The 13,434-nt window shown below is 47.2% G+C and overlaps 1 protein-coding gene across 1 annotated transcript in view; it reads left to right on the forward strand.

Annotated features, from left to right (window-relative positions):
• Nucleotides 1–12,276, forward strand: part of LOC115325724 (ATP-binding cassette sub-family A member 2-like) — a 35,833-nt gene extending 23,557 nt beyond the window's left edge. The window contains exons 8-14 of the mRNA XM_040208356.2: nt 332–457; nt 1,164–1,403; nt 3,758–4,230; nt 5,311–5,498; nt 9,889–10,062; nt 10,894–11,107; nt 12,073–12,276. Of these exons, the coding sequence (XP_040064290.2) occupies nt 332–457; nt 1,164–1,403; nt 3,758–4,230; nt 5,311–5,498; nt 9,889–10,062; nt 10,894–11,107; nt 12,073–12,276 (1,619 nt within the window). The remainder of the gene's footprint in view (nt 1–331; nt 458–1,163; nt 1,404–3,757; nt 4,231–5,310; nt 5,499–9,888; nt 10,063–10,893; nt 11,108–12,072) is intronic.
• Nucleotides 12,277–13,434: the final 1,158 nt, after the last annotated feature.

The raw sequence follows: 13,434 nt of genomic DNA on the forward strand, positions 1-13,434 counted from the left end.
AAAGAGTGTCAATTGAGTTTCTAATGAACTCATGAGAATACATCAGAAACTCATTTGAAACTCACTGGTATTTTTTGTAAGAATAGGACTTCAGGCATTGCAGTATTTTTGTCACCACAATATTGTGACAGGTGTAAACATACCATGTAGTAGTGCTGAAAACGCTACCCGGCTCTGATATGAACCACGGATGGCAGATATCTGCTGATATGTTCTCTTAGCTTTCGCTCCCACGTTCTTTCGATGGATACTCAAGAAACAAGCCTGAGCATGAGGAAAGCAGAGTATATATAGATATACGATTTTCTCTGCTTGCTGGTTCTTCTCTTAGTGGCCGTAGCAGCGGTCGTTCTGGCACACTCGATGGTCGGCGTCTTGTTGCCTCATCTGATTGCCACGTTCACCGCAACCCAGGCGGGCGCCTTCGCCCTGGTCCTTTTGCCGTGCACCATCGGAGGTACGTGTAAAGCGAGTCATGATTGTGCCCTCATGTTATCAGCCGCTGCTCTTTTCTTATCGGCTTCACTGCTCACATACTCTGTATATATTATCTTGTTCCCGGCAATAAACGTTCGTTCGTCATTTGACACGCACTAGACTACAATATGTTCGTAAAGCATTATTCATTTCTTAACGACAAGCCAGAAGAAAAATTGAAATGAGTGTGCTAACTTCTCGTGGTGCTTCGAATGAAGATTGGGCGCACATAAAGATGTGCATTTTTATCAATAAATTATAAACGTTGAGAGGAATGTACATCACAAAAAAGCTGATACTTTATTAACATAAACTTCTCAGGCGGATACTTCCCTTCTTTAAATATGTACACACTATACAATCTGTGTACACATTTCTCCATCATCATGAAAGGTGTTCACGCTACAGGGTTTGTGCACATTTCCCCATTAGCATCAAATGTGTGCACATTACAGTGTGTGGTTATTCCTTCCAAGATGGGATCTCTTTTCTGGAGGCGATCTGTGTCTGTAAAGTCTCGGTTGTTATTCACATACCTGTCAAGGTTTATAAATATTGGGAAATATTCTATTCGATCCTTCTTTCTATTTCGTTTTTTTTCTTCTTCTTTTAGGTCTTTCGCTGTACACTGGAAAAATAAGAAACGAAAATGACTTAACTTTTGTTTTATTTCGTTTTATTTACAGGCGCAATTCAGGCGTCTGTTAAATTAACGCTGGGAAATCACTGGAAGGGAGCGGTAAACTGGATCGTGCTCTTCCTGCCTCCTGGTTCACTGGCGATCGCCCTCCTCAAGGTAGTCAAACTCGACGCCGAGAACAAGGAGTGCCTGAGTATAATGAGCGTCGATAACAGCTCGACGCCCGAAGGTTGTCGGGGCGGCTCTTGGCAGTCGTTCGGCCATGGATTAGAGCGCTGTTGCGAAGGTAAGCAACTACGGCAGCCGCCTTAATTATTATAGGGTTCTTGAATAGGGAACCTCGACGCTGTAGGTCCCCCGAGCAGCATGGGGCGTCACGTCGCACTCCGCCTATTCAGAAAACTGCGCAAAGCGTTTGTAGAACACTTCCCAAAGCCTTGGGGCCTAGCCTACCCTAGAACACTCTATTGCTAGGGTCGCTTGCGAAGTCATGGCAACATCTTATAACTGCAGTTGTTAATGCCCCTTTCCATCAAAATGCAAAGACCTCCGTCGCCGTTGCACTAGTCTCTCCATATCGCCGTCGTCACTCGTACAACCACGTCTTCCATGACAAACGCCCCCCCCCCCCCCCCCCCCCCCTTTGCTGTGCTTCAAGATAAACGCATCAAGAAGCACAAACCAGAAAGCAAGGCCTGCGCATGATGTCACCGTTTGTGAATCTCGGACCCGCTCCAAGCGGTAATTACGCCGCAACTTGAACACATATACGTCGCAAAACGTTTACGCTCGTTATTCATGTATTGTACTCCCGGCTTTCTTTACATGCTGAAATCAGCCAACTCTGCGGTTCGTAGATACAGCTTTCTCCATATATACACTAAGATCCATCTTCTAATGTGTCAGTTAAAGGAACCTCAAAATTAATCTGCGGCAGGGGTAAATAATAGTAGATTGGGATTTTACTGAATTTTGTTTAGTGAGCCAAAAAGAAAACTATCACACGAGTGTAGAAAGCCAGAGGCCTGCTTTTCGGTACGAACATTTGAAAATATAGGGAACTATTTCATACCTTCTTTCCTTCAAAAGCTGTCCGTCTCTCCGTGCGATTCATCCGCTGTGCACAAGCGCGATTACCGAAACCACGCATTCGACACGTGCACTGCGTCCCTCGGACGTATATGGGCTCGTCAGCGATCAATCCACCGACGTTTGGATTCGCGTTCGTGGCCAATGAGTGCCGTGACGGAACTTGCGAATGACAAGTTCCGTGGTGAGCTTAGAAAGCACAGCTTGGGGTCACTGCATCCAATGAAATGCGCACTACGTAAGGACCACGTGATTTCTCATTTCGCCTTTGAGTTGAAGAGGGAACCTAAGGAGAAAGAAGTTGAGGCGACGAGCAAAAGGAAAAAGTGCAAGAGCACCCTCTCTTTCCACGAAAAAGTGTCAAGGCGAAAAGTAATAAAGCACACACCAATTTGGTCGTCTTTTTCCTCTCAAACTATTACAGTCACTCACATGATACGTAAAATTGGGTGTGGTTTATGCTGATCGCGCTTCTTGCATCGTGATTCGTTGTTTTGGCGTTCTTATCTCTTAGTTCTTCAATCTTATTGATAGTAGACCGATAAGATACTCGGAACTCGATACTTCCTGCCTTCTTAAGAGATGTCAACGACTTGAATGTTGCTGAAGCCGTGATAATCCGCTGCGCCGTTGGCTTAGCTCTGAGAGTGTTGTATTGGTGTCTACTTCTCATATGAATAGGTCGACAAACCTGGTCTTTATGCACACTTGGCCAACTTTTAATGAACAAAAGGTTAGGGCGCAAACGAGCTGATGGTGGTTAAACATTTGACTGAAAACCCCGAGAGTGGGACGAGAAGGGACGGACAAACACAAAGTCACAATTGAGACTTTGTGTTTGTCCGTCCCTTCTCGTACCAGTCTCGGGGTTTTTAGTCAAATGTTTATTCGCCAAGTTTGTTAACGCACCGCAGCTCGAAGCATGGGCAGCAAAAACTTCCGGATTGAACCGATGAATCCTGGGTTCAATCCGCACCCCTGCCCGATCTGGGCGGACATCGTATACCGACGTGCGGTCGTGTATCGCTACCGCGTGATGCACGTTAAAGACTTCAGGCTATAGCAGTCGTACTGCGCTGGCTAAGTTTCTCAGCTACAGTGGGTAAAATATGTTGCCATTCTCTGGGAGACTAAACACGATGTCTAAAACAACTAGCGACTAATTTGTTTGTTTGCACGCTTCAGGGACGCACTCGCGGCGACGCGGACGTACAGCATGGATGCAGAATTGATCAATTCCTAAGAGAAAACGCACAGGCCTTTTCTTCTATTGTCATTGAGAGCTTAAAGAAAGCAGGGCATGATTTCGTATGTTCACGCTTCTTGCTTGGTGATTCGCTTTTCGACACTCCTATCCGCACCACACGCTCATGGACTACGGAGCGATAATGAGTTGCCAGAAGCTCTCCACGCTTTATGGTTCTTAAGTTACTTTTGGGTACTACTGATAGTGACTGCAGCTCCCCCAGCGTCATCCGTACCGCCTTAATCCTTTTGTATTCACCCGAGTGCATCAGACAACCGAATTCACCATTCCTCTTGCACTTCCAGTAATAGAAGCCAAATCGAAGCACATCAGCCTGTTAGGACCCTTCTCCCCGAGTCACGGCGGCATCCTCTTCGATTTGCTCGCGATGTTGGTGATGGGGGCGTGCCTCTTCGCCCTCATCAGCTGGATGGACTCTGGGCGTTTTTTGCCGTCACTGCCCCACGTCACCAAAGACGACGCCGACGGCGTGATCGACTCCGACGTCCAAGCGGAGAAGCGCCTTGTGGACGACCTGTGCTCGGCCAAGAAGTTCCACGAACACTCGCTAGTCGCCCACAACGTGCACAAGTGGTACAAGTCCATGCACGCGGTGAGGGGACTCAACTTTGCCGTGGCTCCCAGCGAGTGCTTCGGGCTGCTGGGGGTCAACGGGGCCGGCAAGACGACCACGTTCCAGGTGCTCACGGCGCTCCTGCCCATGTCGCAAGGCGACGGATACATGGAGGACGTGAGGCTTTCGAGTAACCCTCGAAAGGTAGGAAAACCTGGCGCAAAGTGGGGGGCAAACACTCGCGCTTACGCGGGTCCACTCACAGTATCTTTCGAACGTTCGGGTACTGTTCCTGGAGCGCGTCCCCGACTGGTGTGTTTAGCGTCCTGTTCCGCCCATGTGAAGGGTCCCGAGGTGGCAACAAATTACGTCACAAAAGACCAAATGTCATATGCTGTCGGATGTCGCGATCCTGGCGATTGGGTTAAGGAGTTCTGAAAACGAGCCCGAGAGAATGCACTGTCTCTGTCTTCTGGGCGTCTCAACCCCAGGCTGCCGAAGCTTTCGTGGAGTGTCAAGCTGGAGAGCTGCCTGCAGCAGAACATGGCGTCTGCCACATTTAGCACCGCTGCTTTCACAACATGGCACCTTCATGACGCCATCAGGCGGAAATCGAGAGACCACTTTTTTTTTTTGGACGCGGTAAACATACGAGTCGGAGGACGCGTATGTGGGCATTATGAACTTATAATGGCCACATACGCGTGGTTTGCACTGGCGTCACAGCAGCTGCCATTGTGGTGCCCTTGCTTCTGAGCGCATACCCTGCGCAGCGCACATTTTGTAACACCGAATTTGTTTTTTCTTGTTAAGGAAGAGCAAGAATAACCAGAAGCACAGTGCGATGACGTCGCACTGTGCTTCTGGTTCTGCACATAAAGGCACATTTTAAAACAACTAGAATAGTGAGTATTCACGGGCGGCCATAGCTGTGCGCGCGACTGCTGAATACGTGCTGATGGCAAGCTTCCGCAGTTCTTTTGCAACGAGCACTCCACACCATCAAGACTGCCACATCATCAAGACTGTGAGCTCGTTTCGAGCATGCGCTCAAGACAGCGCCCTTAAATATGGCGTCCAGTGAATACCCCCAATTGGGAAGTTTTAAACCTCGAAACTACGTCTTCATTTTTACGCTAAAACGAAATATTTCTGACATCACCTTTTTATGCAGATTGCCATCCAGCTTTACCATTCTAGTGTACTATAAAAAAAATATAGTGCAGCTGCCGCAGTCTTTATAAGCCATACAACGTGACCTTGCTCCCAAATTACTCTCGGCAGTGGCAGTCCCACATCGGCTACTGCCTCCAATATGGCGGCCTACTGGACAAGCTGAACTCGTACCAACTGCTGTACCTGTTCGCCCGGCTCAGGGGCGTTCCCGAGAATAAGGTCAAGCAGCTCGTCGACAGCATGATCAGCGTCTGCGACCTGCAAAACCACGCCCACAAAGAATGCGGATCCTACAGGTACGTGACGCTAAAAGTGCTTGTCCGTGCAATGGATGGATTAATCTTTCGATTAATCGATGCATGCGTTTTAATCGCGATAAATCTTCTTAGCGGGTTCGAGGAGGTTCGAGTGAAAATCCAAGGAGAAAGTTAAAATGATTGCTTCACCAGATGATGCACATTTATGAATTTTAGGAAGCAACACCGTTGTATTACAGAGCAAAAAAAAAAAAAAAAAAAACATTAAACGGTTTGTTTATTTTTGTCTTTGCAGAGCTACGGCGTCCTTTTTTTTTGAGATTTTTTGTATGAATAACATAATAAGATAATAATAATAATAATAATAATAATAGCTTTATTTACCATGTATAAGCATGGTGGGGGCTGAAGAAAAAAGCTGTCCAAGCAGCTTGACTGGTCCTCAGCCCCCCTCAGGTACATAAAGTGGCGAGAAAGACATTTAAAAGAACACAAATTATATAATAATACAAGGTACTTTCATCATAACAATGAACAACAGAAAACTATCAGCAATACGTCAAAAAAGAATAGCACTGGCTTATAAAAGAAATTGGGAAGTTGTACACAAGAAAGGGAAAACTATCCTAAATATTCTAAGATGCTTCAAGATAATATATATATATATATATATATATATATATATATATATATATAAAACTGAGAAGAAAAAACCCCGTAGTAAAAAACAGCAACAACGGACGATTTAATCTTCGACGTTTCGGCCGGAGTCCGGCCTTCGTCAGGAAGAACTTCTACAGATGAACGCGGGTGTATTTATACAATGCTATGGTCGAATCCAAATTTCGGAGGGGTGACGGTTGAAGCTTTCGAGAGAGGGAAGCGTAGGGCAGTTCTTATCCGGGTGAAGAAGCTTGACGGTCGGTGCCAAGTTTCAAGGACGGCGGGATGACGGTTGTAGCTTCTTGAGAGGGGGCGCAGGGTGACTTTGTGTCCGGGCCGGCAGCGGTGACCTATAAAACGATAGCGTACATAAAAAAAAAAAAGGGCGGCACGGTCATTTGTGTGCATGCAGGCATGCATGAGTCAAACCTGGAAGGGAACAATGTTAAACCTAGAAGTAAAAAGAAATACAATGGATATCAGAACCTGGAAATAAAAGAGAAGTTGATGGTCCAGTTCCGGCCCCAAACACAGTACCACTGTTAACAACAAAATCTACAAAAAAAAAAAGGTTTTTGGATTGCTGTTGCTATTCGTCTGTTAGCATTTTAATCGATGCCAGAGTACCGGGGCTTTCATTTATTCCTTGTTTAATAGTGTTAAATCGGTAAATTAGGTAGGATTCACGCTGTTCACGTTCGCGATTTGATTTAAATCCAGATTCTAGGAGCGTCACTGACAATTTATCAAAAGAATGTTTTGGGAGAGCGAGATGTTTGGATAAAGGCAGTGCCGGAAGATTTATGGCGTGAGATTTGTGATTATTAAAACGCAGTCTAAATGCCGTTCTAGTCTGCCCTATGTATTGCATTTTGCATGCCGTACACTCGAATAAGTAAACGACATTCGACGAGGCACATGTTAAGTTCCCTTTAATTTTGATCGAGAACTGCGAGTGCGTGCTCCTGGCCGTGCTTGTGTGCTGCATCTGTTTACAAATTAGACATCCTAGGTGCCTGCAAGGCCTACATTCGTTAGGTGGTGGCGATGAATTTATCCGAGAGTTTACTAGCGCGTCTTTGAGGTTACGCGATCATCTGTGGACTACCCCCGGGGCGGATGGAAACGCGCGTTTAAGGCGCTCGGTTTGTTCGAGAATGTTATAATGTCGTCTCAAGACATTATTTACATTAGGATGGTTTATGATATAAGTTAGACATAGATTTGTGCGTTGTGTGGCGCTTTGCGTGGGGCGCGGGCTGATGAGGTCTGCGCGGTTCAGTTGTTTGGCTTTTCTGATTGCATCGTCGATTATACGGGGTGGATACTTTTGTTTCTCTAGCACTAACTTTAAATTTTGACTGCTCGCATCAAAATCTGTTTCTTTTGAACAAATTCGTTTGAAACGATGAGCTTGGCTATAGGGAATGCTGTTCTTGCAATGGTGTGGGTGGTCGCTTTGATAATGAAGGTATTGCTGCCGATCTGTTGGCTTACGGTACAAGCTCGTGGCGAGTTTACTTTCGTCTATCTTAACGTTGACGTCTAGGAAGTTTATTTCAGTTTGAGAGTACGAATGTGTAAAGCGGATGCTCGGATGAGCAGCATTGTATCGACCTATGAAGTCCACCAGCTCCTCCTCAGTGTGCGACCATACAATAAATATATCATCTATAAACCTTTTGTATATTAGCGGCTTTACGGGACATTCAGAAAGGAACTGAGATTCTAATTTTCCCATGAATATGTTGGCATAATTCGGGGCCATTTTGGTGCCCATCGCGGTTCCGCTAATCTGCCTAAAGTATTTATTGTTAAATTCGAACGTGTTTAGTTCTAAGACAAGCCTCGCTAGAGTAGCGACGACGTGTCCATCTGGGGTATCCGGTTGTTTGTGGAGTTCGTACATGTCAATTAAAGAGAGTATTCCATCATCATGTGGAATATTCGTATACAGCGATGACACATCGAGTGTAACGAGATATGATTCTTTTGGTATGCATAAATTTGATATTTCTCTTAAGAAGTGAGTTGTGTCTTTAATGTACGAATCAAGAATTGTAGGTATATGTTTAATTAAACTGTCTACATATCCTGATATGGGTTCGGTTACTGTACCTATTCCGGATATGATTGGACGCCCTGGGTTACCAGGTTTGTGAATCTTAGGGAGCATGTAGAAGCGGCCCGGAGAAGGCTGTACCGGTTTCATTAATTTATGTTCGTTAGCAGTTATTCTGCCCTCGTCTAGGAGATCCTTAAGAACCCAGGTCACAATCTGAGTGTGGTGCACCGTAGGGTCATCCGCGAGAGGTTCATAAAACTTTGAGTCATTTAGTTGGCGGTTTCCTTCTCGGAAGTATTCAGAAGTGCTAAGAATCACAATTGCTCCTCCTTTATCGGCTGGTTTTATTGTTATGTCTGTCCTATTGCTCAGGGTTTTTAAGCTAGCCCGTTCGGATTTAGTGAGGTTATCCCGTCTTCCCGCCTGCCTGCGATATTCTCGCATTATGTCTTTTTGCACAGCGGCTATGTATAAGTCAAGACAATCATCACGGTTAGCTTTTGGCGTCCAGTCGCTCGTTGCACGCTGCTGAGAGGTGTTGGAGCGGGAGTCGCCCTCTCCCGGCAAACCTGAAGTCTATCTTGCAACGTGGAGCAAGTACGACGTCGCCAGGGTGGTCATCGGAGATCCCCACCGCCTGCACAAACCTCGACCAACATGACCGATCGGAATGGCAACAATTTTTCGCGAATGGCCTACAATTCGCGAAAAATACGGCCCGCGAACAATTCGGGCAATAAGTGAACGCTACGGAAGCTACACTCGATTCGCGAAAATTAGAACCCGCGAATAATTTCAAATTTTCAGCTTTTGCCCGATGCGCTAAAATTTGAGACCGCGAAAATTAAGTCATTTACAGTATATAGTTAAAAGAGAAATGTGTAGTTTTCATTTTTTTTTTAGATATGCTTGGAGGTCTCGGCCACCGATTTGTCGCTTATTTAATCGATTTGAGAGTGGCCATTGATGGTGTTAAAAGTGGTAGTCGATGCCCAGCCCTATTAAAAAGGGCTTCCGCTGTCGCAAGCGCCATCCGACGTCCTCGTTCCGCCAGAGCCTTGCTGAAGTCTCCGACGGCTTGTCTCTGACGGCTTACGTTCCTTGCTTCGTGATTGGTCTTTCGGCGTTCTTATCGGATAATGCGCCAAAAAACAATTTTTGCGGGCGGGCGGGTGGGTGGATAAGGTTTCGGTTTGGGCTGAAACTTTGGCATCTGGTTGTGACCTCTAGCGCTACCTTTGGGCGGAGAATGAGCGTTCGGCGATGCCTAGTTTTGTTTTTTGCCGTTAAAAAAAAGAAAAAAAAAACGTGCAATTTTTTTTGTGACGCTTTGTATATATATATATATACACACGCAGGGACTGAGGTACTCTAGGGCTATCCGATAGATGGCGCCCAGTTAAGTGGTGTGCCAATAATGCACAGTGTTTCCAACTGCTTGATCAGGGTCACGTGGTTCATGGGCCGCGTGTGCAAGACGAGCTGCGAGGAGGAGGTGACCAAAGCGTTCACCGACTGCAAGCGTCTTTGCCTTTTTTCCTGCTTTCCTCCTCGCCGCACGAAAAAGCAGCGCATGCGCACTCGAGACCGATCGCCGCGGGAGGTGTTCGCCATTAAATTGCCGATGCAAATTGCGTCGGTCACAGCCGAGCACAAATGCGCCAGAAACATAGCGTCGGCGTACACGGTTGTCCATTTCAGCGGCGGAAACAAGCGCAAGCTCTGCATGGCCGTGGCGTACATCGGCCTGCCCAGGGTGGTTTTCCTGGACGAGCCTACGGCAGGAGTGGACGTGGTGGCCCGCAGCAAGATCTTCTCAGCTCTGAAGGCGATTCGAACCGCGTCCGGGAATTCCCTCGTCCTGACCTCTCACAGGTGGGTGCATCACCTTCCGCGCCTCGCACGAAAGGCTTCAGTAAATGCGGCAGAGTTGTAAAAGAACAACTTCGGGCTAAAATATTTCGGTAAGCATTATCTCTCAGGGACTCCGTCCCTCGAGGATTAGATCCACGACACATACAATGTCCCCAGTACCGAATGCACCCGTAACATTTCAGGACCATAGTATTGTGGCGTAGAAAGAGAGGGCAGCACGGTAATGCGCGTGCAGCTGTTGAAGGCAGGGTCTTTTGTGTGGCATTATGCCAGAGGGCGTCGTGACTCGTTCCGTGGACATTTGGTGCCGCACTACGTGAACCTTTGTGACCACGTGCACGAGCACAGAGCGAAAAGCCGAGCATCAATTCTGCGTCAAAGTTGGTGGATTTGGAGCAGAGATATTTGAAATTATTCTGCATGCTTATGACGAAAAAACAATGAGTCGTACGATGTGTTTTGAGTGATACTCGCGGCGCGTCATTATTACGAACTTACGTCGAACAAGTATACGTACTGCAGATTCGGTAAATTGCAGCAAGATAATGAACAGTGCTGGGTGTTCGGCGAGTGGGTGCTGGATTGAAGAATACATGGTAGGGCTTGAAGACAAGGACAAATGGAGGAGAACTGGGCACCGCTGTGCGCTAAGAGTCTGGCTGAGTGTGCAGGCTGTGCTTAAGTTCGAGCACATCACGGACACTTATAGTGCACGCTGTGGTGTCCAGTTCTTATTTTGTCCTGTCTCCGAGTGATATATCAAGCGTTCTCAGTATGATAAGCTCATTGTGGACGCGCCTGTCGTTCTCGCTCCTCTCGCCAACGCTTCAGCATGGACGAGTGCGAGCTTGTTTGCGACCGCATCGGCATCATGGTTGCCGGCCAGTTCAAGTGCCTGGGCACGCTACAGCACCTCAAAGGCAAGTTCGGCAGGGGCTACACCCTCAACGTCCACCTCAAGAGCGTGTCCACCTTGAACGTGGCCGACTTCAGGGCGGAAGTGGAGAAAACTTTTCCCGGCATCGAGCTAAAGAGTCATCGTGAGGTAAATGCATCGCCAGCCTAATCATCTTTTTTTTCTTCTTTTGACTAGAGACGACGAACGAAAAAGGGGACGAACACAAAACGTTTCTAACGCAGCTGTTCTTTCAATGGAGGCGTTTTGTTCTTGACCCCTTTTTTCGTCCGTCGTCTCCGGTTTTTCAAAAATGCGTAACATAAATCAGCTCGCCTGTCGACTCACTTTACCATCAATTACCCTGATCGTCACCATTCAAAACAACTGGATTTTGTTTTTCTAAACAGAAATATATTAAGTTTTTGATTTCATCACGTCTTCCGTTTTCGTCACCGTCGTTACAAAAAAAAATTACTATTAAAATGTTCGTTACATAAACAGCCGCGAGATCACTGTAGTTAGCACGCCTTATGCGCAAGTGTGCACTGCCACTGTCAGCTTAAGAGCGCAGAGCGTGGCTTATTTTCTTCGTGTCTGTGCTTCGTTTTTCGGTGTTCGTATCAGCTAATACATCAACCTAATTGGCTATAATCCCCCTGCTATAGACCAACGTACTGCTCATAGACAAGCCCGCGTTTGCCCACACCGGGTGTGGGCACCGCGCGTGCGCTGAAACCAGATTCGCTTGAAGAGACTCGTCTGCGCATGCGTGACGTCAGAGAGTTGAGTTGGTCTATAACGCCCTCGGGCACACTGTGATTTGACGTGTCTACTACCAGTTTATGTTATTAGCATTCATACTCGTCGCTCTATCGAAGCAAACGAAGCTCATTCCACATGACGTTCATTGTTCAAAGGTTAACTCGATGGACCGAGTATGTGGCGAGCAACCGACGAACTTGGCCCGACTGCCCGTTTGCTTTGAGCGCGGCGTAGGAGCCACGAATTCTTATGACGCCATGAGCACAGCGAATACTGCGGGGGTGAAAATCGTAGCTTTCTTTTCTTTCGCTCCGGGGATCCGGGCCTTTTAACCCTATGTTAATTCGCAGGCTGTCTTCGACTTTCACATGGAGGAGAAACTGCCCTGGAGTGTCCTGTTCGCCAAAATTGAAGAGCTGGAGCTGTTGTTCTCGTTCGAGCACGTCTTGGTTTCCGAATGCACACTGGAACAGATCTTCATCGGCTTTGCGCGAGAGCAAGATAAAAGGGAACTAGAACGCGACAATGCCATCGGTGCACGGCCAACGAGGTAGAAGGCCAAGAATAAATAGAGATATATTGGTTTATCTATTTTGACGGGGTATCATCGTTACCAAGGCTAACGTAGTTTGAACAAACTTTCTTAGATGTATCGGTTGACGAGCACCATGGAAGGGATTCGTTCGAGAACTGTTCTTTGTTGGGCACTGCTCCCACGGGCAGCGGAATAGGATTGTTTTTGAACGACGCTTTTTTTGTGCAAATTTTGTTTAGCGCAGGCCATATGCATCCAACTGTTCACCTCTTCTAACTATTATGTCGATTGGGAGGGCTGGTAAGGCTGAAATAAAGGCCCTTAACGTGTTTCCGTTTGTCTTTCAAGTAGCTTCAAATGCGACAGTGCATCAGATCCGTGTTTCGAACGGCTCTTGGAATTTCTCAAGTGATGATAAGTGCCGTCACGGCGCTCAGTCGCCACGAACGCGAGTTCAAATATTCGTCGACGGTTTGATTGTTGACGAGCGCATACGTCCGGGTGACGCAGTGCTCGTGTCCGATGCGTGGACTTGGGTCGGCTGACGTGCTTGAGGACCGCGAATGCATCGCAGTGAAAAAGGGGAGTACTTTCGAAGGAAAGAAGGGGTAGGGTGTTGATATGTTATGTAGACGTGGTTCCTCCTCGATGGTGTGGAGGAGGATAGCTTGCGTTGGACGGTGGTTTTGGTGTAACAGTTCGGGCCAGACATCTGTTTACGCAGGTACTTCTTTGCAACAGAATAAAGGACAATTTAGCATACGAGATAAAGGAATACAAACGTCGACAACCCGAGCCCAGGGGTGCTATGTTGCGCTTCTTGGACTCCCAGGAGACTAGAGAGAATGAAGTGACGTCAACAACGCAGCAAATGGAGATTGGATGTTGAATTTGTTTTCTTCTGTCAACATCCAATCTGCGTTTGCTGTATCGTTGACGTCACTTCCTTCTCCCTAGTCTCCTGGGAGTCCAAAAAGCGCAACATAGCACCCCTGGACTTGTACGCCGTTAGAGCGCGGCTCCTTTCTTTCTAGCGGTACCGAACCGAAGACCACCTCCCTTTGTCTCGTCTGTGCTCTTATCGAGAGCAGCCTGTCCCTCTTTCCCATTTTCCCGTGAGGGCCAACATTCTCATCCGGCGCTCCGAGCCCAGGGCCAGACGGCGCCGGGCATAGGA

The sequence above is a fragment of the Ixodes scapularis genome, unplaced genomic scaffold, assembly GCF_016920785.2.
Source record: "Ixodes scapularis isolate PalLabHiFi unplaced genomic scaffold, ASM1692078v2 PGA_scaffold3__209_contigs__length_174095766, whole genome shotgun sequence".
NCBI classification, from domain to species: Eukaryota; Metazoa; Arthropoda; class Arachnida; order Ixodida; family Ixodidae; genus Ixodes; species Ixodes scapularis.